Raw genomic sequence first — 27,611 nt, forward strand, 5'->3', positions numbered from 1 at the left:
TCTTTGGTATGGAGTGGAAGGCCATATCCATGACCACTCTCCCTTCTTTTCTCACTCCCTAGATTTTGGTCTCCAGCCTGCTGAGCGGGCACCACAATCCCAGAGACATTCTAAACCACCACCCTACCCAGTATTACCCCAACACACAAGTAAAAGCTGGACTCTACCGAATAGAGAGCCAGGCCTTGCAGGGTAATTTCAATACAGTTCTCTACCTTTATTGGTACACCACTGCACACATAAGGGAAACGGTGCTTTTCTGGAAAAGATTGGAGTCCATCAGATTTCAGATGTGGAAGTAAACCCTGATGTGGGCAAGGGACTCTGGCAGTCGGAGCAGCTGCAGTAGGGCTCGGAGGAGCAATCCCTCTTCGTGGTAGGTTTTTGAGAAATGATCATCCCCTCCAGGTTCTTCACTTTGCTTTCCACCATCTGAAGTTGTTTCAATATTTTCTCTTGCAGACCCAAGGACAGGAGGATATTTTTGTCTTGAACTGGGAGACTAACCCCTTCTGGGTTGAGCAGCAAAGCCTGCAAAAAATCTGAGCCCTTCTGGTAAAGTTTGTAGAGTGTGATCATAAACAACAACAGACTCTAAAATAAAACAACAGAAATTGAACGTTACTTGTTTATTCAAGTGAAATGCCAGTTTACTATAGATGCAAAACAAAACAAAAACTGAGTGGTAACAATAACCCCTTATTCTTTTTCCTAGCCTTGTTTAACATCTTTGCCCCTATTTCATCTTTTGATGTTCACCACAAAATTGAGTAGTAGGCAGGTCAGGGATGATTATAATAATAGATGTCCTTTGCCAAAAGTTTGCCACATGCAGGGCTCTCTGCAAGGAGTTTCCTTACCTGTGCATGACCTAATTATGTAAAAAAAAAACAAAAAAAACACACAACTAAATAGCCATTTTATTACCTTCCATTTTGGACCCTGTCATTATCCAAGGTCATATACTTGGAAATGGTAGAGCCAGTACTGGACTCCAGGAATTCTGACTTACATGTATTGTATATTTAGGACACAGTGGTCTAAAAAACTGGATTTCCTGGTCATGGCAAAAAAAAAAAAAAAAACCTTTAATGAACCAAAACAGATTCCTGCCAGAATAAGAAAAAAAAAAACAAACCAATTTTTTCTCCTTATAATATAAGCACTACTTGCTTATTGGGTATTTGTGTGCTAAGCTTTATACTTACAGTAGTAACTCCTTCAATCCTCACAACAACCCTGAGGAAGGCATGGCTAGCAAACCCATCTTATAGATAAATGGGCTTAGCGGCTAAGTGATTGCTCTCGGTCACACAGCAAGTGATGGGACCAAGATTTAAGCCCCAGAGTCGACTTCAGTGCCCTTGCTCTTTATCATTCTGTTATACTATCGCTTTTTCTTGGCTGAGGTTTTTGAAGGGCTGTAAATTCGTCTTTCTGATTGAACTAAGCATTAACCATACAAGAGCAGAACCCAGAACTACAGATAGAGTTTGGTTTTTTTATGCCTTGTGTTATCTGATTATAATGTGTATGTGAATATGTATACACACATATCCATACTAGGGATTTAAGTCAGTTTATGTGAAATGAGATTTTGGAAAAGAATTGAATGTGAATCTTAAAAGTTGGGTTCAAATATCAGTTTTTCTGGTCTCTGTCAACTTGGGTAGGTGATAACCAAGTTTCCTCACCATAAAATTGAGATTGTAATCCCTGCCCTGCCTACCATGCAGGGTTTTGAAAGATTAAGAGAATGGATGTGACCATGGTTCCTCAACAGTAGTGACATGCTGTAAAATGATCTGGTAATAATTTCTTTTAGCATTTGCCTAGTAAACCAGTCACTCTTAAAAAAAACAACCCTGCCAAAACTGGTTTGGCTCAGCGGTAGAGCGTTGGTCTGCAGACTGAAAGGTCCCAGGTTCGATTCCGGTCAAGGGCATGTGCCTTGGTTGCGGGCACATCCCCAGTAGGGGATGTGCAGGAGGCAGCTGGTCTATGTCTCTCTCTCATCGATGTTTCTAGCTCTCTATCTCTCTCCCTTCCTGTCTGTAAAAAAATCAATAAAAATATATATTTAAAAACAAACAAACAAACAAAAACAACCCTATCTCCTTTCATTTCCACTGAACCTCAGTTCACCTCATATTTGTTTTCCATATGAAAATAACTTCAAGAAATCGTTTGGACTCTCAAAGCATTTTGACTCTATTATAAATATAGGTATTATTTTTGGTGATTACACAGAAATATGTAAAATAATGTTTCTCATAATCCCAGCCAGTTATACTACTCTTACCAAAAAGAGCAACTGTATACTTATGGAACCCTATCTTGTTAAAACAAGGAAATAATGAAAACACTATGATGACTAAATGACTGGCTCTTCATGCCTCATCAGTTACAAAGCAATGGCACAGTAAGAACCCAAGATCCCAGTCATACTCGCGGTGCCAATTCTAGAAGAGGTACCCCGAATGGCGATTGGCATATAGTAGACACTCAAATATGAATCAGTGATCAAATAAATTTGGGGGTGCCCAGCGGTGTTGCTCAGTGTTTGAGCGTCTACTCATGAACCAGGTGGTAACAGTTCGATTCCAGGTTATTGCACATGGACTGTGGGCTCAGTCCTCAGTGGGGGTCATGCAGGGGGCAGCCGATCAATGATTCTCTCTCATCATGGATGTTTCTCTCTCTCCTTCTCCCTTCCTCTCGGAAATCAATAAAAACATTTATAAATAAATAAATTTGGGGATAAGGCTGCCTTTTTCAGATTGTGAACTTGTTTGATCTATTTTACTATAAGACAAGCCAAAGACAATTGTGAGAAAGTATTTTTATGCTCAAAACCTAATTGGGGAAAGTTTTTAAGGATACTTTAGTTTCAACCAACTAAAACACCTTCAAAGACGAGTTCGCCCTTGCTCATCTGCATGGTCTTAAAACAGAATGGTAACAACATGGGGAGAGAATTAATCAGCTTTCAATGTATAACTATTTAAATTTCTCTGTAACAAAAGAGCATAACCTGAATTGACCGAACACTTCGTTTCCATAAGGCATATAGTCCTACTGCCAAGAAAATAAGAAAGAAAATCCCGAGGGCAACTTGCAGAGCCGGAGCAAGATTATCTAGTAGCCCCAAGTTTGTTTGCTGAGTCACACTAGTCTGTCCCAGAAAAGTTGCTTGTAGCCAATTCCATATTGAGCTCAGAGAGGCATAATCTATGGTGTCCCAGATAGAAGATGAAGGTGAATGTGTTGGCATTTTAATAAGAGCAGCTTCAGGAGCTACATGTTCAGAGGCTCCAGGACCCTAGTAAGAGTTAAGGAAAGTGGCCTGGGAGCCCGTGTTCCAGAGCCACTGTGAGCTGTGCTTTGTGATGTCATCGTCCCAAAAGCCACCTTGCTTCTCACTCACCCAGTGAATCTTCTCCCTCAAAACCAACCAGGTTCTGACTGGCTTGGGTTTTCAGTTTGGTCATATTGTTATCTCTGATCTTGACAAGTCCTGGCTCTAGCATAGCACTGTCCAAAAGAACTTTCTACAAAGATGGAAATATATGTTGTCCAATATGGTAGCTTCTAGGCACTTGAAATGTGTATACTGTGGCAAAGGAATGGAATTTTACATTTTATTTAATTTTAATTAAATTTAAGTAACCATGTGTGGCTAGTGGTTACCTTCTTGGACAGTGAATAGATAATTCCCAACAATCCATTGAATGCAAAACAATAGTTTCACATGAAAAATTTGAGAATTGAGGCTATGTGGAGATTTGAGAAGACAGAACTTAGAGAGGGCTTTACAAAAAAGTGAGTAGTTTACCTGGTAAATGTGGAGAGAGATCATAACTGGATCATTTTATAGCATCCCCTTTTTTTGTGTGTTGTAATTAAGAAATTGTGATCTTTAGGAAGACTTTTCACATTTGATTCTCATTTTGCTTATCTTTTTACAGAAGGCCATTCCACCTCAACAATTTATATTAGGGGGGAAAATGGTATATGCTAAACACTTTTGTAAACAGCACATTGCATTATAAACTATCTGGCGTGGTATCAAATCAGTTATTTACTGACTAGTACTTATCTTTTCAGCAAGACGATACGAAAATATAAAATGTATAATCTGTTCCCCAAAAGCTTACATGGGAAAAGATAGTTCACACATAGCAGAATACAAGAGAGTTTGCACCAAGTGGGGAGGGGCACAATAAGGAAAAAAAGGATCAGTTATGACCAATGATTTCTTAGAAAATACTGCCTAGTGCTACTTCAAGTTGTTCATTGTGGTTGACTGAAACAACAGGAATAGGGAAGGGTGGGGAAGGAATAACTAAGGTGACCAGATGTCCTGCTTTTGGCGGGACTATCTTTCCAAAAATCGGGATTTTTAAAAAACGCCAAGGGACACGGGACAAATTGTTGAAAATCGGGACGTCTGGTCACCTTAGGAATAACTGTTTTGTTCTTATAGGAAGAGAAGGTATGGTAAGTTGCTTGAGGTGTCAGAGACACATCCAGGAAACGGAGTCTACAATGCTGTTGGAAATACAGTACTTGTGTCGGGGTGAAATAATTTAGGAGTGACTGCTATGGGTGTTAAACCTATAGACTGCTAGCAATTGACTGTAGCCAGAATCCTTTTTAGTAAGAGCTCAAGTTACTCAGAAAAGGTTTGGGACTTGACTATAACAGGTTAAACATAGGTCAGAAACCACTAAAGAATGATAACCAGAAACTTTTTGGAGAAAGATAGGGATGTGACAGCTTAATAATGTAACTCCCCACACTCAATTAGATCCCCGTTACAATGCACTTAATACTTTACTTTCAAAGCACTTAACACAATTACAATGATTTGTGTAATTTTTGGTGTAATACCAGTTTTTCTCATATTGTACACTCAAGAAAGACAGGGACCGTGTCCATTTTATTGACTCCTTTATCCCTAGTGCTTGGCACATAGTACACATTAAAATACTTTTAAGTAAATGCAAAGTCCCCCTAGAAGAATTTCAGATATCTATTCCAGACTAAATTGTTCATTCATCAAATGCCTATTAATTACCTTATTTGTGTACTAGTTTGTACAGAAACTTTATACTATTAGCTGTTATGAGGACAGATCTTTGAGTGTATAATGGATCTGGGTTCAACTATTCACTAACCTTGTTACCTTGGGAAAGTTATTAATCTAGGACTCAATTCTTCATTTGTAAAGTGGGAGCTATTCCTACCTTGTGGAGCTGTAATGAGAATTTGGTAATTTGTGTAAAAGTATCATACATACAGATAAGGGCAAATATTATTTGTAGTGATATTTATGATCAAATACAAGGTATTGTAAATCTCAATAATATATGATGTCTCAAAGAGAATCTAGGCCAAAAAAACCATTTGTTTGATTTCCCTCTTGGATACCTGAACAACTCCAATGACCAAGAATTTCTCACTGTGGAAGACACCTCAGCCCACCTTTGGTGTCATCCAGCCAGCCATCACACTGTTGTGTCCATTCAGCAGTCTTCAACATCATGCCTATGCCCTATTAGGACTTTATTTACACATGGCGACTTATGACATATGCAAGGTTTACTTTTGAGCCTTCAACAGGTTGACTTTCAAACAAAATCCGAAATCTAGAACATGAGTTATATATAAGGCATTAATGTACCTGGTTCCTGCTTACCTATTCAACCTTCTCCATTCCCTTTCCCACTTTTTAAAAAAAATATATTTTATTGATTTTGTACAGAGAGGAAGGGAGATAGTTAGAAACATTGATGAGAGAGAGTCATCAATCAGCTGCCTCTTGCACAACCCCTACTGGGGATATGCCAGCAACCAAGGTACATGCCCTTGACCGGAATCGAACCCGGGACTCTTCAGTCCCCAAGCCGACGCTCTATCCATTGAGCCAAACCGGTCTCGGCTCCCTTTCCCACTTTTTCTTTCAACTAGACTTGCAAATGTCACTATCATACCAAGCTGTTGCACCACAAAACCTATGCACAAAATTGGATTATCCTCTCTGGTTAACTCCTATGAATTCTATGAATTTCTGTTTAAACACCATTCCCTCAAAGAAGCTTTTCCTGTCCTTTTTGGTTCCCATCACAGTCAAAGCTTCTATTGCAGCACTTACACTTAACCATCTTTAGTATTTCATTTAGTGTCTATCTTCCTTACTAATCTCCGTGATGTAGGAAACTCACCGTGTCATGTTCAACACTCTTATCCCCAGGGCTAGTGATGCTATGGTTTTGTAAGTATTTGGCTAGAGCTTTCCTGTGCCTCCTGTCTTTTTTCTAAGCCAAGCTTTCTGCATTCTCATATAGTCCTGCTTCAAATACAGGTTGGCAGATTAAATGTGACGGCTATCCTGGTTACCTTCCTCAAAGTGGTTCAGACCTCCAAATGTAGTTTGTCATAATCTATTCCTGCATAATCTACTTTCTTTTAGGCTCAGCTTTATGAAAGAGGAGGCATTGTCCCAAATCTGTAGTACAAAGCCAGAAGTCTAACGTGGGGGGAGAGGTGGTAAAGAGAGGGGACTGAGCAATTTTTCTTTTATAAGATTCTTTAGGTTGACTTTTAGAAATAATACGTACCAGTTTTCCATCTCTTCCTCACTTGAGGAAATGTCAATACTGGACATAGGGCTGGAGTTGGAGTTGCAGAACCTGGTTTTTACCTACACTTCAAACTTTATTTCCCACTATTCACTTTCCCAAACAATACACTGAGAACTTTGGAATTTTGGGTACTTTACCACCTGCAACTTTACATCTTACTTCCTGCATGTAAATACCCCTCTCTGATATTCATCCAGTCTGAAGAGATTGGAAACTAGGTTCCACCTCTTCCTAGCTTTCATTGGCTAGGCAAGACACTTCAACTCTAAGGCTTTTGTCTGTAAATGAGGATAACAGTACCAACTTCATGGAATTATAAACATTCAACAAGGCAATTCTGTGTAAAGTGCTAAAGTGTTAATTACCCCAAATTCTCATAGAACATCCCACTTTGTACTCTAGCCCATTGCTCCTAAGGACGTTTCTGCACCTATGAATAATCTGAAGACCTTGCTAAAATGCAGATTTGATCCAGAAATTCTGGACATTCTACATTTCCTACAGGCTCCTCGGTGTTTAAGCTACCCCAGTCTTCACATTAAAGTTCCACAACAGCCGAAACCGGTTTGGCTCAGTGGATAGAGCGTCGGCCTGTGGACTGAGAGGTCCCAAGTTTGATTTGGGTCAAGGGCATGTATTATACATTGGTTGCGGGCACATCCCCAGTCTGGGGTGTGCAGGAGGCAGCTGGTCGATGTTCCTCTCTCATCAATGTTTCTAGCTCTCTATCCCTCTCCCTTCCTCTCTGTAAAAAATCAAAAAAATATATTAAAAAAAAAAAAAAAGTTCCATAACAGCAGTTGCCTTGATAAACTTACTTTGGTATTTTTATATCCAAAGCATCTGAAACTATCTTTAAATATGTGTGTACTTAAACATGAAGTTAATGACTACCTCTGTCCTTCAATGACTATGTCTTTGGCAGTACAACTCTGAAGTAGGCAACCTGGACTGAGAAAGGATACATTGGCGATGGAATCCCTAGGAAAACTAATCAAAAACTTTCTTCCCATTGTTTTCTACCCTCTCTTTTACATCATACAGGTGCTCATGAACATGGGGAGACACTGAAGCAAGATTAAGTCTGGATAAAAAGAATGAAAGTACTTGGCACCCTCTATTTCTACCCATCATTTTGGGAGGCATTTTATATTAAAAAAGGCTTTGAAAACAAAATCAATATTTCCAAGTCTGGAATAAGTCCCAGAGACGTCAAGAAAAATAATGGTACCTAAAAGCTACAAATATAATCCTTTGGCTTTCTGTATTCTCATATAGTCCTGCTTCTAATACAAAAGACTGTTTCCAATCAAAACCAAATGAAGCAAGCTGCCACAACTAGAATAGAAAATGTCAACCATTTGATCCTAAGTACTTGAAGCAAATTTTTAATTGGGTTCTGAAAATTAGGGTTTGGTTCCATTGCAAGTGACTTACCTGGTCCTTCCAGTGGGTGGGAATTGGGTGTGGCTGAATAAATATAGTTTAGTCTTAAGCAAATTAGCAGTTTTCTCTTATTCCTGGTTAAAAATCTCTAGTATGAGGAATTTTCAAAATATGGCCACCAGTTTCCCATGCTCAGATCACAGAAAGGGACCTTTCAAGATCATCATCTATTTCTCCTTACTTTGTAACTGAGGAAACTGAAGCCCACAGAAGAGATTAGCTCAAGATCTCAACAAGTCAGCAATGGCCTCAGCCTCTAAGATGTGCCAGTTTCTGCCTTTTTTTCTTTCAACAGATTTTTTATAATCCTGTTACTGTGATCTGAGCCAAGCAACAACTCAAGTACAGGGCGCGCTTTAGACCCATGGTGAGAAGGGGGCAGAATGAAATTCCCAAAGAGCTGACAAAACAAGGCAACAAGGTTTAAGGGTCAGGAAATTCTAACCACAGCGTAATAAAGGGATGTTAGGAATGTTTGAGTCATTTTATTGCTAGTTAATCAAAGTGATTGAAAATTTCATGAGGGACAGAGAATAAAGCTATTCCATTTATAAGAACACATTGCTTTCCTTGTCATTATAGATGCCCCACAGTACACTGAAATTCAACACATCCAAAGACCAAACTCATCTTGGTCTTCCACCTTCTTCCCAGAACCCATACCTTCCTATTTTATTCCCACCCCAAATGGTTTCATCACTTTATATATTCCTTAAAATGTTTTCCTCATCCTCAAAGAACCAACAACACTCTTCGTTTTATTAATCCTCACACGAGGATATTTTTTCCATTGGTTTTTAGAGTCGAAGGAAGAGAGGGAGGAAAGGAGGGGGAAAGAAACATCAATGTGAGAGACACATTGGTTGCCTCCCAATGCACCCCAACTGGGACCTGCAACTCAAGTACATGCTCTTGACTGGTAATTGAACCTGCGACCCTATGGTGCATGGGCTGACACTCTAACCACTGAGCACATCAGCCTGGGCCCAACAATACTTTTAAAATTTCTCAATTTCATTTACTTTTCCTTCTGCAAATGTCAAAAATACTTTCACCAAGTTTGCCTTAATTACTTCAGCGTTTTACCTATTCCATTTCAGCCCCTCAAATCACACTAATTTAAAGTGATCTATAAATTGTTATTTTGTAAAAAGTCCTTCAAAGGTTCTCGGTTCCTTAAGCACTTAAGTCCAAAATCCTTAAGTGTTCATGGTTTGGTTCCTGCGCACCTATTTCTACAGTCATCTCCTTCAGCTGGGTGCTCCCTGCTCCACTTTTACTGCATGTCAAATTATTTGTAGTTCCCTGGACACATGACTTCACAGCTCTGAATTCGCTGTGCCCTTCATGTTCTCCTTGGCATACCTTCTCCTTTCTACCCAGACATCCTCTTGTGGGAGCTATTTTAACTCCCAAAGCTAATTACTCAATATGAAAATGTTCTTTCCACAAAAAAATTTTAAGACAATAGTCACTTTACAAAAAAATTGATCTGAATAGACTCGTTAAACACAGAAATGCACATTCCAGAAAATACAAGTGCACTTCCAGCTTATGTGTGGGATGAAAACTCTTTAAGAGTAAACAAGAAATGGGTGAAAAATTGTAATTTATTGAAACTCAACTCAAAAAATATAAGATGCTGTAGTGTACAATATATTACACAAAGCACCCTCGGGTGCACATTCAAGTCAAGTAAGAACTCCATATCCCTAGCCCTCCCACCCTGGGATCTTAGTATTTTTTTCCATATACAATCATGCACACTTAATTTGAAAAAGGAAGCCCAAATATATTTTTTTATGTATTAATTAGCACCAAACAAGAGTACAGTTCCATTTCTTATTTTTAATAAACAAACAAAAAAACCCAATCAATAAACCAACTGGAGAGCTAATGGACTCAGCTGATAGTGCTGACATAGATATTATACATTCATGTAAATACACAGCCTAATCTACCTTAAACAATGGTATGGCTGGGTCTCAGCCTTTGTTCGAGTTGGCAATTGTCCCCATGTTGCAGAGTTGGAGCCAATCTGTTTTGAAAACAAAACTGCTATTTAGGAACTTCCTACACAAAGCTCATCTGTCTTTTTTGCTGGAAACAAGTCTAAAATTGGTGTGGAAAACTTCGATCTTTCCAGGACAACCACTGGCCGAAGATAATGAAGCTGTTTTAAGGCAAGCTCTCCACAGTCCGTTAATGCTTTGTCCAATACGACCCTCAGGTTTTCCAAGGAAGGAACTGTAGTCTCAGCTACTATTAAAGGTGGGATTGCAGTCAGGTTCTCGTGAATTGCAGAGTCACTGGAAGAATGAGGTATGTCAACTTCAGGGTTGTCGTCATTCACCATATTATTTACTGTAACAGTCCCTGCTAATTCATTACTGGATTGTGAAGAACTACTTAATGTTAAGTGCTCTGAAGGCTCCCAGTCATCAAAATCATCATCTTTCTCTTCACTTTCCTGAATGAACTTCAGAAATGAAGACTCAAATCCCATAGGTTTATAAGTCTTCAAATCAAATGATTTGGGCTGTGGGTGCTTCCTAAAATTCTCTTTTGGGACGTGGGTTGAGATTTTTACAGTGTCTTCTTGCCCTAAACTCTGCTGCCCACTTTCTGAGTCTTTGATCCTTGGTAAAGGCAGCTGGAAACTCGCGAAGTAAGTCCCATTTTCAGTTCCATCAGGATCAGGTATGGAATTTTCTATTTTACATGGGAGAGGCTGAGCTATATTACATTGTTCCAAAGTGGTTTCTGAACTATGGCTGCATTTCAAAGTTCCTCTATAAAGCAAGGTATCTGCCTCAAATACTTGGTTGTTTTCTGTACATCCTTTCTGACCTTCATCCCTTTCACCTGGATGAAGGGAGTCAGTGCTCTGGACAGGTATGCTATGGTCACCTGGGTAGTGGCTGTGCTTTATGTGCTCTGATTCACAGCTTCCATCTTCTTCTTTTTTAATATAGGGCTCTATTTCAGAAGGGGGTTCCTCCTTAATTTTGGTACCATACTTAACACAAATGACAAGATTTCCCATCTGTTGCTCTAAATAGGCACTACTCATCTGATGGGTACGTTTGTAATGCCTCACTATGCTACTCTCCAACTTCACCACAGATAAGCATCCTTGAACCATGCAGGGGTACTGTGTGTGCTCAGAATGCTCCACACACATATGGAGGGCTTCAGCTCTTGTTTTGAAAGTAATTGGAGCTTTCTTATCTTTAATTAAGCTACATTTTTTAGTCTTAGCATTAAATGACCTCCTGGTAGCCTGATGTTCATGCCCCTGAGCGAGAGTTGTTTGACATAACTTTTCACTCTTTAGTAGCCTTTCATTTGCCACTTTCTGGCTTCTAAACAGATCATCATAATAGTCCTTATGTCGGTAATAGACATGTTGAGAATAATTACTGCGATGGGTGAAAATCTGGCCACAGCCATTAAGATCACAATGAATCTCATAATCTGAATGTATTTCTCCTTCAATATTATGCTGTTCCATCAAGTGGTGCTTCAACTTGCTGAATGTATAGAAAACAGCAGGGCACTGAGGCTGGTTACAGGAAAACCTTGCTGCAGATTCGGCGTCAGAAAGCACTTTAGGCTCTTTAATATGGTCTAGATTATGAGAGTCAGTACAGTGCTTAGCAAGTGCTTTGGAACACAGGAAGCGTTTGTTACATTCTTTATATTTGCAAGCAAATATCTTTTTACATTTGACAAGTTCCCTTTTGGTTCTTGCTTTATCTTTCTCTAAACATAACTGTTCTTTGTTGTACTGATGTACAGTTCTGTAATGGCGAATCAAGCCTTTTAGATTGGTGAACGAGGAGTTACAAGTTTTATGAATACAATGGAATGGTTTGTGGTATTTATTCAAAATATAGCAGAGGTTTCCTTTAGCAACAGTTCTCCTGCTACCTCTCCCCTCTCTTCCCTCTTGTTCTTCTCTATGGCAACCTATTGGTGATGAAATATCAGATGTTTTACTTTCTGTTTCTTCACAAGATGACTCCAAATCTGTTTCTGAACTGCATTCATCCTTTTTGGAATGACAGTGTGGCTTCTCAGGGTTCCTGTTGGGATCACCTCCAAGTTCGACAGAACAATCATCTTTCAACCTGTCTACTGAGCATGGGCCTTCATGATCACATTTTTCATTATCTAATAGTTTGTGAGTTGCTCTGTCACTGCCAATTTGATGTTTATTTTTATAATGAATCCTAAGGTGTGTTTTTCTTGTAAATGATCTTTGGCAAATATGACATTGGAATGGAGAATATCGATGTTGAAACATGGTTAACTGGAGGACTTTTTCTTTTGAATAATTATGCTTTTTAAGATAATGCATCAACAAAGCCTCTCTGGTCACAAATTCATATTTGCATCCTTGAAGCTCACAGAAAAAAGGCTTAGCTGCCAACTGTGCAAGGTACTGACTTGGCATATTTTCATCTTGATTCTGAAAATTAAGGTTTGTGATAGATGAAACCGATTGAAGAGACTGAGCACCACTGGATGAGTACCCCGGCAATGACCCTGAGAAAGATCCATGTGTTATTGAGTTTTTCAAGCTTAAATGTTTCAAGCGCAACAGAAGTTCCAACATGGTATCCTCTGTACATGGCCTTTTAGAAGCACAAATGGAGGCTTCTGAAGAATAACTCTGATGCTCTCGTTTACATTTAACATGAATATTGTGCCCTAGACCCTCATCTGGGGAGTCACTGTTTGTGTCTGAGCTGGGTTTCGGCTCTGCATCAAACTTGACAGTTGTTTGACTGTGTTCATTATCCAAACAGGGAAAGAGATCTTTTGTCTTTTTGGGTTTACAATGATATGGATGTACCTTTCGTAGATGCTTCTGCATTCCTCTTGCATTTTTGTACGTGGAACCACAGCCATCAAAACCGCAGGTAAACTTAGTCCCATCAAAACAAACTCTTACACTGGGACATTTTTCTTTTAAATTGGAGGACACAAAGACTTTCTCGTGAGATAATAATATATCCTGCATGGTTTCAGAGTGGTCCAATGTGTCAATTAACTCTTCATTCATGGAAGCTAAAGAGCTATGACTTAACTGATCACTAGAATTACTGTCACTGTTTTCTTTCAGATTTTCTGCAGTTTCTATTTGAGAATTAGCTGGTCCTGTACAGAAAAGGTCCTCAGGTAAATGTGATTTATCAGTTTGGTCAAGTAGATGGGGCTTTTCACCTGTTGCAGGCTCCTCAAGTTTCACTGATTTCTTCACATCTTCATTTGAACTTTCATTATGCATTAAGAGGTGATTCTGGTATTCAATTTTGGAATAATAGAACTTTTTACAGCCAACGAAGTTGCATGTGTAAGATGCATCCCTAAAGTGTTGTGCTTCATGGTGGTAAAGCTGTCCCAAGTCACTGAAAACAATATTACAGCCATTTAATTCACATTTGTAACGCAGATCGTCATGTTTTTGTTTATGGTTAAGTAGTTCATTCACTGATCCAAACCGAGCATAGCAATCTATAGACACACACATATAAGGTTGAGGACCACAATGCACTTGTTCATGCTCCCGCAGGTGAAATGCAGACATGAAATGTCGCCGACAGTAAGTACATTTCTCTCTCCTGTTTTTCATATCCAGGTAGTGCTTGGCATTTTCATCATTATTTTGGTGCTCAGCTTTAAGATGTACACTTAAGTACTTAAACTGCTTGAACACACGGGAACAGTCTGTGCCAGGACATGGATACAAATCTCTGTCTTGCAGGTGGCAATCTTCTAATTTGCTGAATGTGACATATTCATGAGACTCCCCTTGGGCTTGTTCATTCGATGACTGATTTTGCTCCAGGGCTGCAGAGGGACTCTTGGGACACATTCCCTTTTGAGGTCCTTTCAATAGTAGTTTCTTTCTAGAACGGTCCCTTCTGCTTGGTGGCATTTTAACATGTTCCATCACATGAGGAACAAATATTTCTTTTCTCTTGAACTTTTTAATACAAACTGGACAAGTGTAAATTCCATCTTCCATGTGCATCTTAGAATGATGAAGGATCCTGGCCTCAATACATTCCCGCTTACATAACAAACAGAAAAATTTATATTGAAGCCACCTCTGGTATCTTTCAGAAGAACCAATGGGTTTTTTATCTCTTTTCTCCTTGGGCTGATCTGTCAAATCTCTTCTTCTATATGGTTTATCTTCTTTACCTTCCTCATAGTCACTAAGAAATGACTCTAAAACATCGGTGTCATTTATAGACATTTCATAGCCACTTAGGTCATCATCAGAATCCGAGGCCTCCTGTCCTAGAAGTTGGTGGCAGTGTCGTTTTAAAGTTTTCCAGTCCCAAAATTCAGGATCAAAAGGCCAGTGAGCTTTTAAAGCTAATAGGAGTTCACATCGGAGAGAATTTGGAACTGGTGCATTTTCTTCATCAAATTTTTGATCTGGTTGCAAATACAGCTCCTCCAGCATATTAAACCCATCCAAACTGGGTTCAATTAAGAATTCTGTAAGCTGACAGGCTCGTCTAACTTCTAAATCTTCTGGTAAAAGACAAGCAATTGTTTTACAAACTGATGCCTTCATTTCTTCATCCTCAGCTGATCTGAGTTGAAGAGCTCTGACACATAGTAAAATTGATACTCCAAGACCAGCTTCTTGTGCCTACAAGGAAAGCAGGGAAGGAGAGCTATTTATTATAGAAAATTATATAAATTGCATATTAAAGCATCCCTAACACTCAAAGAATTAACCTATGTGCCAAACATAATAAAAGCACATAAATTCAAAGGAATTCAGGATAAATAAGGTCACCAAAGTTGAATAAAAAAAGGATTTACATTAGGTATAAAGAATAGGGCTTGGGGGGGGAGGGGGAGAATGGGGGAATAAGGACACATATGTAAAACCTTAATCAATAAAGAAATTAAAAACATAAAGAATAGGGCTTAAATAAATGTGCGCGAGAAGAAACACGTGTGAGTGAGTCTAATATAGACCTAATTCAATGTGAAAAACACATGTCCTATGAATACTTGGGTAATTTCAAAACCTCTAGGCTAAAATAAATGTTCTCCTCATCTCTTCCTAAAAGAAGTAATATTTTAAAGTTATAGATGTAACTGAATCTCCAGCTTTCCTTGGGAAAAACAACAGAAATCAGAAAACCTCCCTAAAGCATTAGGTTCTCAGAAACTAAAAAAAAAAAATCGAAAGTATCTGATAATTTGTTGTTTTTAAAAAAATATATTTTATTGATTTTACACAGAGAGGAATTAAGAGAGATGGAGAGTTAGAAACGTCAATAAGAGAGTGTCATCGACCAGCTGCCTCCTGCACACACCCCCACTGGGGATGTGCCCGCAACCAAGATACGTGCCCTTGACCGGAATCGAACCCGGGACCTTTCAGTCTGCAGGCCAACGCTCTATCCACTGAGCCAAACCGGTTTCGGCAAGTATCTGATAATTTGTGATGCATATTTTGTGATAATGTGTATGCTAATGCATACAAGATGACTTTTAAAATATTTTTATTGCTTTCAGAAAGGAATGGAGAGGAAAAGATAGAAACATCAATAATGAGAGAGTTTCATTGATGGGCGGCTTCCTGCACACCCTCCACTGGAGATGGAGCCTGCAACCAGGGCATGTGCCCTTGACCAGAATTGAACTCGGGACCATTCAGTCCACAGGCCGAGCCAAACCTGTTAGGGGCAAGATGGCTGAATGGGGCTGAAAAGGAATGGGAAAATAATCTGAGCCAAGAAAAGTGGGATCATATTGGCAGAGTAAATGCATTACTTAAGAGCATCAAATTTTGAGTTGGATTCAGATTCACTATTGTGACAAGTTCTTAACTCCTCTATGCCTCAGTTTCCTCATCTGTAGAATGATAATAGTAGTGGTAATATTAGATTTTCCTAACATTACAATAAAACTGAATTAATATAAATTACTACAATGTTGGCACATAAATAAATATTCAACAGAATACCATGTAAAATAACTGAGGATAATCCTAACTGGTTTGTCTCAGTGGATAGAGCGTCGGCATGCGGACTGAAAGGTCCTGAGATTGATTCGTTAACAGCATGTACCTTGGTTGAGGGCACATTCCCGGTGGGAGGTGTGCAGGAGGCAGGTGATTGATGTTTCTCTCTCATTGATGTTTCTAACTCTCTATCCCTCTCCCTTCCTCTGTAAAAAAAAAAAACCAAAAAACAAAAACAAAACAAAAAACAAACAATAAATATATATTAAAAAAAACTGAGGATAAATTCTACTGTTCAAATCAGTAATTAATCTGCTAGACAATTTTTTTCCAATGTTGGGGGCACCATTCAAAATGCTGGAAACACAAAGAAATATTGCCATAAATTTACAGAACCCTTAATACATCGTAAGCACTATTCTAAATAAGCTCTTTGAATACATTAGCCTCAGTTTATAAATGAAGAAACCAAGGCTCAGAAGGTTAGTTGCCCAATGGCACTAGCTGGGAAGCAGAGGAGCAAAGAAAGGTATGTACACATAATACCTGGATGAGGCAAAAGTAGGTTTACAGTTGTTCATACAGAGAATAGCGTAATAATTAATACAAGATGAACTCTATGTTGCATACTCACAACTTTTGCCCCACCCTGAATATCTGTAAGGCTTAACTCAAAAAACATGAGTTATATATGGCAATTCAATTCATTTTTGGAAATATTTACTTCCTAAAATATCTAACTTATTTCCTATTTGCACAGAAGTTTATAATTTGTGTTGATTTGATTCTGGAATTGTTCTATTACTCCAAATCCCAGAAAAATGTATCATTACATCTTCAAGAAGCTGGAAATGCAATTATATTTTCTTCATTTATAATTATTATGTTAATTTGTAAACAAACATGCCTTATAATTATTATGTTAATTTGCAAAAAATATAGAACACTGTTTTAGGAAAAGCAGATGTAGGGTGATTGAGGTGACAGCAAAGAAACAATTTTCCTTTCCTCCAATGGTCTATCACATCAAATTACTATTATATATTCCATTAAGAAAGAAGGTCAATCTTCAGAAACAGTTAAGATATATCCAACTTCAAAACTGTATTAAATCTCAATATTTCTAATTTTTCCTTATTTAAAAGGAGTTGCCTGAGAGTTATGTCTCTCCTCATTTCTTCTCTCCAACACAATAGCATGAAAAGCATAAATTACTCACTTCAGTCTGTACAACTCTAATGAGGCAAAATAAATGCTGCTGTGTTTTAGCTATGACACCAAACTGACGACAGCGCTCCAAGAAAGTATCTATAGAAGGGTCAATTCTTCTTTGTAGTTTACTCCAAAAGAGAGTCAATTCCCTATAAAACAAAAAATTAAGGTAAAACACTTAAAGCAACTGGTATTTGCTATAAACCTCTCCACCCCATTTTTTGGAATGTCATGATGTACCCAGCCAGCATCTAACTATGAACCAGGAGTTCAAGGTTCAGTTCCCCAACAGGGCACATGCCCAGGCTGCAGGCTCGATCCCCAGGGTGTTCATGAGGCAGCTGATCAATGATTCTTTCTCATCATTGATATTTATCTCTCATTCCCTCTTCCTTCCTCTCTGAAATCAATAAAAGTTTGTTTTTAAAAAAATAATCAACCAATGAATGCCTAAATAAGTGGAACAACAAATTTCTTTCTCTAGCCAAAAATGTGTTTAAAATTAAGTGACTGCTTTTATTATCATACCCAACTTCACTGTCATATTTTTACAAATATCTCTTGTCAAAAATATCACTTTAAAAAAAGTCTTTGTAAAACAATAGAAGGGTAAAAAAGTTTCCAAAAATCTCAAATTTTAGATTATATTTCTCTTTGAATTGCTTTGACGGAGCTTACTTTTAACAAAATGTGAAATGATTTTAAGATTTTCTTTTCTCATTATAGCTCCTTGGGAGGCCAATAAGAGGGAAATCCCTATTAATCCTTTCCTGCTCCAGGGAACAGCACTAATCCTAGAGCCACTAACATCCTTAGAAGGGCTAATGGTATCAGAGTAAAGAGAAGAAAGAAAAAGTATGGGCCACTATAAAAGGGAAGCTGTATCAGGGTTATTAAAAGAACTGTGTTGGCTGTAGTTATAAAAATAGTTTATAATATATCCCATATGTGATTTAATGTATTCTTTGCACTGAAAACCTAACTATAACTAGCAGATAGTTTTTCATTAGAGGAAGAGGTTAACTGTGACAAGAAAAATAAGAGTTTGTTCTTCAAGTGAATGTTTTACTGAAGGTAAAAATCTCTAATCTCTAACACAAAAAAAACAACCACCTCTACTTGATTTAGTAATCAAAAACCTCACTGCTTTGCCCTGGCCAGTATGACTCAGTGATCAGAGATGGACAAAGGTTTGATTCCCAGTCAAGGCCACGTACCTGGGTTGCAGGAGGCAATGATGTCTCTCTCTCACATCAATGTCCGTCTACCTCCTCCATTCCCCTCCCTACCTTCCATTCTAAAAATCAATGGGGAAAGAGCTTTGGGTGGGGATTAACAACAACAAAAAACCTCACTGCTACTTAATCATTTTTTAGATATCATCCACAATGATTATTACAAAATATATTTTAAGCCCCTATCCCAAATAACTTTGGCATAGGGACTTGGTGGTCAAGACTGCCATTTGAATTAGTAAAAAAAAATCCGAGACCTTGGGCAATCAATCACAAAACTTCTCTCTCTAATCTCTCTGATCTTCCACTGTCTATCTCATCTATGAAATGATTATTATGAGTGGGTGAAATAATTTACAGTACACAAGTAATATTTCTACACAAAATAGTAAACAAAAAGAAATATAGTTATAGACAACACACTAATAAACATAAAACTATGCAAATATACACAGACACTCCAGAGGGAGATGAAGGCTAAAGTGTACAAAGAGTTTATTAGGTTTTTCTATAAACAAAATGCTCATTTCAACTTCAGGGCATCTTTAGTTTCTAAAATACTCAAGGCTCCTCTAATTAAGGTAATGCACAAATCCAATCTATTCTTTGAGTTAAAGCTCAAATACTTTTCTTAAACACTGGTGTACAGTGAAAATCTTTTTCTAACCTCCGATAGCATTATCCATACTACTAATCTGACTTGTTATTGACAGACATGCATTTTAGAGGTTTCATATATATCAGATTTGTCTTCTGACCTAAATGGACTCAATACAGTTAGAATGAAAGAACCATGGGTGACACCTATTGTTTTCTTTTTAACAACTAAGTTCTCAGTAGGCAAACAAGATATAAAATGGAATTAAAACCAAAATAATGCAATTCCGCAATATAGTACCAAAGTTGGGAAAGAAATTACTATTCAAATGGATTACCTTCTCCAGTGCAAGTCTGATCTAAAAACCTAGATAATGAGGTTTCCACATAAAAGGAGGAAAGTGACTACAGAAGATATAAAGAATGTAAAGGAAAACAACCTAACACCAATATGTTTCATAATGCCATAGTTTTATCTTCAAAGAAAAAGGCACATATTAGAGTTAACAAACAACCCTCTAATGCACATGTATCAAACACAAGGCCCGCGGGCCAAATCCAGCCCGCCAGGCCTTGCAATGTGGCCCGCACCGCGCTGTCATCACTGCACTCTGCTGTCAGTTTATGACATTGTCAGTTTATGACTGTTCAGTAAACCATTCGGCCCGTGATTTAGGCTGGATTTTAGATTTTGGCCCCTTCTCTGATTGAGTTTGACACCCCTACGAATGGATGACAAAGATAAGCTCAAACTTTTACCCTTTAATTTTGGACTCTTTCAGAAAAGATTAAAGCAATGATATCATTAATTAAATGGGTTAGCTTATAATCAAAATTTTATTTACAAGTGATCATTTAATTTGTTTAGACTTTAAATTTGAAACAAACCAATGTTTTACATAAACCCTAAATGCTATACTATGCACTAACAAATAAAGGGAATAAAAAGTAAATATACTTACCAAGAACAATATACATTTGCAGTTTGGAGCTGCTGGGTAAGGTAAGTCGTACAAAGAACAAATGCTGTGTTATCCTGACCCTCTGATTCTAGATTACATATGATGTCTAGTATTTCCTTGCAGTCGACCTTTGAAATCTATCAAAAATGAGATGAGTAAGTAAAAAAAGAAAATGGTGACTTTCCTGTACACTTTGTTGTATAATGTAAAGCTTCCATTTTGATAATTGGTGAGGCAAGAATTAGATAAAAATTTCTTCTATGACCTAATGGCTGAGTTTTATAGAATGAAATATTTTATATAAGAAAATATTAAATAGAGAATAGGTACTATAAGAAGTTCCACTGCAGTCCCAACATGATAAAAACATTTTAGTACAATTAAAAAAAATTACTCATGAACATTGCTATTATCTAAATGAGTCAAATTATGTAGACTAACTTCAGGTTATTTTCAGATGAAGTACCATCATTTCCCCATTTTGTATTTTGTTTTCAATCTTATTCAATCTTAGTCACTCCAATTAGATAGAAAAATAAAGGGCTTACCCTTGCTGCCAGTAGGGCTAGAGGAAGACAACTGTGAAACTGTTTTAAATATAAATGCTATATTAACATTATCATTTTTCATATAAATAAGGAAAAAATATTGTGGGTGAGTTTTTCAAACTGAAACACTTATATATCCTTTTCATTTGCACTATTTATGGGAATCTTAAAAAACAAACAAACAAGAACCATCTCTGGGCAAATCAGTAAAATTTTCTAGGGCTTTTTAAATATATTGACTAGTGGCCCAGTGCACAAAATTTGTATTGGGGGGGGGGGGGGCTGTCCCTCAGCCCAGCCTGCACCCTCCCCAATGTGGGACCCCTTGGGGGATGGTCAGACTGCCGGTTTAGGCCAAATCCATTTCACAATCCAGGACCGCTGGCTCCTAACTGCTGACCTGCCTGGTTGCCCCTAACCACTCTGCATGCCGGCCTTCTTGCCCCCATCTGCCCCCCTTGCAGGCCTTCTCGCCCCCAACTGCCCTCCCCTCCTGGCCTAATCACCCCTAACCACCTCTGCCTCAGCCCCTGCCTCAGCCCCACTTTGTCTGGAAGGTCTCCTGGTCTAATTAGCATATTACCCTTTTATTAGTATAGAAAAATAGGAGAATAAAACCTCTAAAGGTCCTTTCTCTCTACTTTATTATGTCTTTGTCTTAATAAGCAGAATGTAAAGAACATAATCTATTTCATGACTGTTTCAGTATTATAAATTGTTGGGGTGTGTGCAAGAGGCAACCAATCAATGTGTTTCTCTCACATCTATCGGGTCTAGTAATAATTAATGTCGTTTTTAAACATTCGTTTAAAATCTTGCTTGGCGTTGACTTGTATTGACATAACCTTCAAACACGTGGTATCTACAGAACGTGTGAAGTGCAATTAACAAGTTTTGCTTGAAAAAGTTTGTGTTTGGTTTGGTTTTTGTTGCAAAACTAGGGCTAAGAAGATGGCGGATGAAGAGCATATTTGGCACTGCATGCTTTACGAGTTCCAATTAGGAAGAAAAGCAAGTGAGGCTGCAAAAAACATCTGTAGTGCTCTTGGTCAAGATGCAGTTAGCGCCAGAAAATGCCAGCGTTGGTTTGAGAAATTTCGCGAGGGAAATTTTTCGTTAGATGACAAGAGTGGTCGAGGCCGTGTGTCCAATTTTGATCAAGAAGCTCTTCAAGCTCTTTTGGTGCAAAATCCTCAAATTACCCAACAAGAGCTTGCGACAACTTTAAATTGTTCACAAAAAACAATTTCCAATCAATTGCGTGCACTTGGCAAAGTCCAAAAGTTTGGAAAACGGGTTCCTCATGAGTTGACCGACAACAACCGTAATCAAAGAGTCACAATTTGCAGTTCGCTCCTCTCTCGTCAAAACTGTTTGCCGTTTTTAGAGCAAATTGTTACCGGAGATGAAGAATGGGTACTGTATGTTAATTTGAAAAGGTGGCCTCAATGGTTGGACAAAAATGAGGCTCTGCAGCCCACGCCAAAACCTGACTTGCATGCGAAAAAAGTGATGTTGTGTGTTTGGTGGAATTTTAAAGGAATTCTTCATTATGAACTTTTACCATCTAACCAAACCATTACAAGTGCAGTGTATAGTGCCCAATTGGAAAGGTTAGCCCAAGCTTTAAGAGAAAAAGAACCCGCGCTGATTAATCGGAAGGGCGTAATTCTTCACCACGATAACGCACGACCGCATACTGCAAGAATCACTGCTGAAAAACTGCGCCAGTTGGAATAGGAAGTTCTTCCTCAACCTGCATATTCTGATATTGCCCCTTCCGATTACCATTTGTTTCGTTCTTTGCAAAACTTTCTTCTTGGAAAAAAATTTAATAATGAAGAATGCCTCAAAAATGCATTGACCGAATTTTTTGCATCAAAATCACAAGAATTTTACAACAGAGGGATTAAAATGCTTCCTGAACGTTGGGCACAAGTAGTAGAAAACAACGGCAACTATATTGTTGATTAAATTTTGTAGTATTGTTTAAATAAATTCGATTTAAAAAAAGTATTAGAAAACGACATTAATTATTACTAGACCTAATATGTTTCTGTCTTTCCTCTCTCTTCCACTCTGGAAAAAAAATCAATGGAAAAATATCCTCAGGTGAGGATTATCAAAAGAAAAAGAAAGAAAGAGAGAGAGAGAAAGAGAGAGAGGGAAGGAAGGAGGGAGGGAGGGAGGGAGGGAGGGAAGGGGGGAGGGAGGGAGGAAGGGAGAAAGATCAATAATGAAAGAATTATCCATGGGCTGCTTCCTGCATACGCCCCCTACTGGGAAATGATCCTGCAACCTGGGCATGTGCCCTGACCTGGAATCAAACCAGGATCTCCTGTTTCATAGGTTGATGCCCAACTACTGAGCAACACCTGCTGGGCAATTTTTGTTGTTTTTCTTCTTAAATGAATCCTATCTAGGGTTTATGAATATTTTAAATAATATATTGTGGCGACTTTGGAAATTTGATTCCTCCATCTCTTTAGGGTTTGTTATTGTTACAATTTATTTAGTGACTTTCCTGGAATAATTCTGTTAAAGTCTATATACTCTGTCATGTGTGGCCACTATAAGTCTTTGCTCAGTTTGCTTAATGGTCAGCGACATATTCAACATATTTAGATTTGTTTAAATGTCTTGAACAAGTAGGTCTCTCTGCTTTTGACAAGCATCTCTGTGTCTGTGTTAGGGCAGTGGTCGGCAAATTGCGGCTCTCGAGTCACATGCGGCTCTTTGGCCCCGTGAGTGTGGCTCTTCCATAAAATACCACAGCCTGGGCAAGTCAATTTTGAAGAAGTGGCGTTAGAAAAAGTTTAAATTTAAAAAATTTGGCTCTCAAAAGAAATTTCAATCATCGTACTGTTGATATTTGGCTCTGTTGACTAATGAGTTTGCCAATCACTGTGTTAGGGCATGCTTCCAACATATCAGTAGGCAGTTTACAACTCCGCTTTGCCCTTAGTTTCCTAGTCGTATAAAGCCCCAAGTTAAGCAAGAAGTGAGGAATTAGTGCCTTCTCGGGTCATTCCTTAGTAGACACATAGTCCTGTACATGCATGTTATTTTCCAGAATCCTAGGAATATATCAGATGTTTTCAAAGTCCCCTATCCCAGTTTTTCTTCTTAATTTTTTGATCAATCTCTTGTTAACCTGACTAGTTAGTAATGCCTCCTCAGGCAACTGTCACGTTAATAAGTTATCACTAATTTTTTTTGACACACATTCTAAAAGAGGTTTTGGCAGAGTAAACTCTTTTTTTAAAAAACAACAAAAACACACCCTATATTTATTGATTTCAGAGAAGAAGGGAGAGGGAGAGAGAGATAGAAACATCAATGACAAGAGAGAATAATCAATCAGCTGCCTCCTGCATGCCCCCCACTGGGAATTGAGCCTGAAACTCTGGCATATGCCATTGACCAGAATCAAACCCAGGACCCTTCATTCTGCAGGTTGACGCTCTGTCCACTGAGCCAAATCAGCCAGGGCTAGAGTAAACTCTTGAGCCAAATAAAGACAAGTCCTGAGAATGGAGCTTTTGAGAAAACTGCCAGATATGTCAAAGAGCGACAAGTCACTGGGGATGGGCTTTTGCAGAGTTCCAAGGCCATTCTGCTGCTTTCTTAAGTGGCTGCTAGACTGCTGGTTTTTACAGCTACTGGAGTTTCAAGGCTGCTGTCAAGGTTACTGCGAAATTGGTAGGGGACAGGTGGGAAGCAGGGAAAGTTAAAATGCCACTAAGTTTGCTGTTTTTACTGAAATTCATCTGTTTTTCTTAACTAAAACCTCCTAAGATTGTGGTAAGCCATTATGTAATTTCCAGAGTTCTGAAAAAGTAAATCTCATCCATTCTCTGATTTCAAATGCTGATGACTTGGAACTCTTCATTTCTAGCTCAGACCTCTCCCCTAAATCTCACATTGTGTGACTGCTCGCTGTTGCTCTTCTTCTTCGTGTTATTTATCTTTGTATCCCCGGTGCCAAGTAAAATCGTCTAATGACTATATGTTAAGTGGTTGAAAGGCATGTCTATTATTTCTTACAATAACAAGTGAGTCTAAAATTATGTCAAAATAAAATGTCAAATTTTACAATTTTAAGAAAGATTACCTTATCTATTGTAAAAAATGAACTGGGGACAAGAATAGATGCAATTATTAGACTTTCATGATAATCAGCTAACTAAAATCAATAGTGGCATAAGAGAAGGTGGGTAAAGTATGTTTTTCTTCCTCCGTTATTTTCATGCTTCGGCTACCAAGGTAAACTAGTATTCTGGCCAGTGACATAACTGAAATATTTTCAATCTAAAACACTGGTTTTCAATCTAGAATTTTCCTGCTTCATTCTGAGATATAATACAAAGAATTTGTTTATAATAATATATTTTAAAAACTGAAACTAGTAAATGTCTTTTCAAAATGGAATTGAAGTGGATTTAATTATCCATATAAAAGATTCCTGTCACACGCACTCTTAAAGTAGGAGAAAGGTAGGAGTTATAGTTAACAAGCCTATATTTCATGTAAACCTAGGCCTATCTTTGGGAGAGTTAAAGTCATAGATATCACTTGGAAAAAGGATTCTAAACAACTGGCTTCTTTTAAACTGTAGCAATACCACAGGCCATCACTACACTGAGCAGTACCATGTAGGTTTCTACCTCCCCTCCCTCTTTTTTTGGCTGTTAGCTGCCCTCTCAGCTGGAGCCCTGCTTGGCTTTGGAGAGGAGCAGCAAGGCTAAGGGTCAAATGTTGGGACTCGTATAATTCATAGATTCACAGGACTGGGGATACTCCAGAGACAGAGACTAGGAGACAGAATAGGAGCTGGATGACCTGAAGGAACAGACTGAGGTCTGGGGGTGGTATTTGCTTGATGACTGGAAGACGGAGGAAGAGGTTGAGGGAGGGTGTCTGCTTGGATGACTGGAAGACGGAGGAAGAGGTTGAGGGAGGGTGTCTGCTTGGATGACTGGAAGATGGAGGGATAAGGACAAAGATTACTGCTGGGAGGAAGACAGATCTGGGGGAAATGTGTCAAGAGGGCCGCAATTGGGGGTGAGGGGACTCATAAATGCAGGGAGAAAGCCAGGGTACATAAGAACAGGAAAGGGCTTGGGGAATTAATTAAGCTCAGCTCCGATCCCCGTGCCTTTCAGGCGCTCTGGAAGATGGAAGTCTCCAGAGTGGGGCACGGAGGAAAGCTGGGCAGGGCCCAAGGCGCAGGCTGGCTAGAGGAGATAAGGTGGCCAAGCCAGTGGGTGATCCACATCAAAAGCAGCACAGAGGAATGCAGTTGATGGGGGTGGGGTGGAGGCCATCCACAAGGGCACATACAAGTTTTTGAAGCAATAAATGGCCATTGATTCTTCTAGTTAAATCCAATGACTGTGTATCTAAGAGAAACTTAAAACGTCCTACTGAATTTTTGAAAATGATGTCTACTCTCCAAAATGACTGCACCAGTGTAATCATGTATCAACCAAAATACCCAAATGTAACCCATGAAAGTGAGACTAAATGTGAGATCCAGAGACATACTAAGTCATGGGAAGATGCTTCTTCAGAGCAATTAAAAAAAAACCCATATCTCTGATCTAGCCAGTGTGGCTCAGTGATTGAGAGTCAACCTGTGAACCAGGGAGCCATGGTTCAATTCCCAGTTAGGCACATGCCTGGAGCTCAATCCCAATAGGGGGTGTGCAGGAGGCAGACACTACATGTTTCTCTCGCATCATTTCTCTCTCCCTCTTCCTTCCTCTCTGAAATCAATAAAAATATGTATATTTTAAAAACACCTCTGCTTTAAAAGATAAAATATTTAAATAGACAAATTCTCAATTTCTTCAGAATGCTTTTTTACCTTTAGTGTATTTTTGAGTACATCTCATTCCCTATGTGATCATAATGATAAAGTAAAATTTATTGGATTTTAATTTTAAATTTAATTATACACTGTTATTATTACTTGATCCAGATCCATCTTAATCTTCTTTCTTATTTAAAATACACCTAAAAAGGAGAAACCAAGATGGTGGCATAGAGTAGACACCCGAATGCAGCCTACCACAACAAATTTGAATTTAGAATTGGAAAACGGGAGGCATTGCCCTGAAGCGCCAGACAGCTAGCTGAGAGGAGGCTCTGCCATCTGGGAAGGAAAGAGAAGGCACGCTGAACCTCAGGAACTGTGAAGGTAGGAGAACTGTGTGCGTGAAAAGGCGATGGCTTACTCCCGGCGCAGAGAGGGCGGACAGCTAATGCTTGGCTGGCTTTCTTGTTCGAGAGGAAAACAGAATCACCCTATTGCTCTGATAGACGGCCCCAGACAGGGAGAGGCCAGACTGTCAGGCAGTGGGCAGAGATCTCTCAGAGGTGTGTGAAGCCAGCGGCCATTACTGCGGGACTTGGGGAGGAGCTGAAGGGAAAACAAAGTTTGTCTGCACCAATCTGAGACTCCGCCCCATCTGTGGCTGAGCACAGAAGCTCTCCCAGAGGCTGGCTTTCTCTAAGGAGGGACTGGCAGGAATCCAAAGTTTGTCTGTGCCTTTACCAAAGAGGTGCGCGCGCCTGCAACCATTCTTCCGAAACTCTCCGAGAACAGAACTTTTCTAAGATGAGACTGACAGGGAACCAAAAATTGTCTGCGCTACCCCGAGACCCCGCCCTAACCAAGCGGAGTACAGAAGCCCTCCTAGCTGAGATACTGATGATCCTCACAGCCAATTGGCTTGGAGATCAACGCTTCCCAGTGATACCAACAATAAGCAAGGCTTAACAACAAGACTGCACACACAGCCCACAAAGGGCTACACCAAGACTGTCCACTGCAGGTAACTGGGAAGGCTGTGCTACTGGGCTCTACCAGAACACCTAGCACACAAAGCTATTCCATCAAATCAGGGAAACAACTAAAATGCAGACAAGAGGAAGAAAGCAAAGGAAGAAGATGG

At 38.9% G+C, this 27,611-nt stretch overlaps 2 protein-coding genes across 2 annotated transcripts in view; both read right to left on the reverse strand.

Annotated features, from left to right (window-relative positions):
* TMCO2 (transmembrane and coiled-coil domains 2) lies at positions 1 to 773 on the reverse strand. The gene has a single exon (XM_084874746.1). It carries the CDS (start codon positions 577 to 579, stop codon positions 280 to 282), a length of 300 nt encoding a protein of 99 aa, XP_084730872.1. The 5' UTR covers positions 580 to 773; the 3' UTR covers positions 1 to 279.
* A 9,148-nt stretch (positions 774 to 9,921) lies between these two features.
* Positions 9,922 to 27,611, reverse strand: part of RLF (RLF zinc finger) — a 61,950-nt gene continuing 44,260 nt past the window's right edge. The window contains exons 6-8 of the mRNA XM_084874475.1: positions 20,105 to 20,241; positions 17,318 to 17,459; positions 9,922 to 14,769 (exon numbers count right to left, since the gene is read on the reverse strand). Of these exons, the coding sequence (XP_084730601.1) occupies positions 10,156 to 14,769; positions 17,318 to 17,459; positions 20,105 to 20,241 (4,893 nt within the window). The 3' untranslated portion in view covers positions 9,922 to 10,155. The remainder of the gene's footprint in view (positions 14,770 to 17,317; positions 17,460 to 20,104; positions 20,242 to 27,611) is intronic.

The sequence above is a fragment of the Pipistrellus hanaki genome (assembly GCF_964339955.1).
Source record: "Pipistrellus hanaki genome assembly, chromosome: 2".
In the NCBI taxonomy this organism is placed as follows: Eukaryota; Metazoa; Chordata; class Mammalia; order Chiroptera; family Vespertilionidae; genus Pipistrellus; species Pipistrellus hanaki.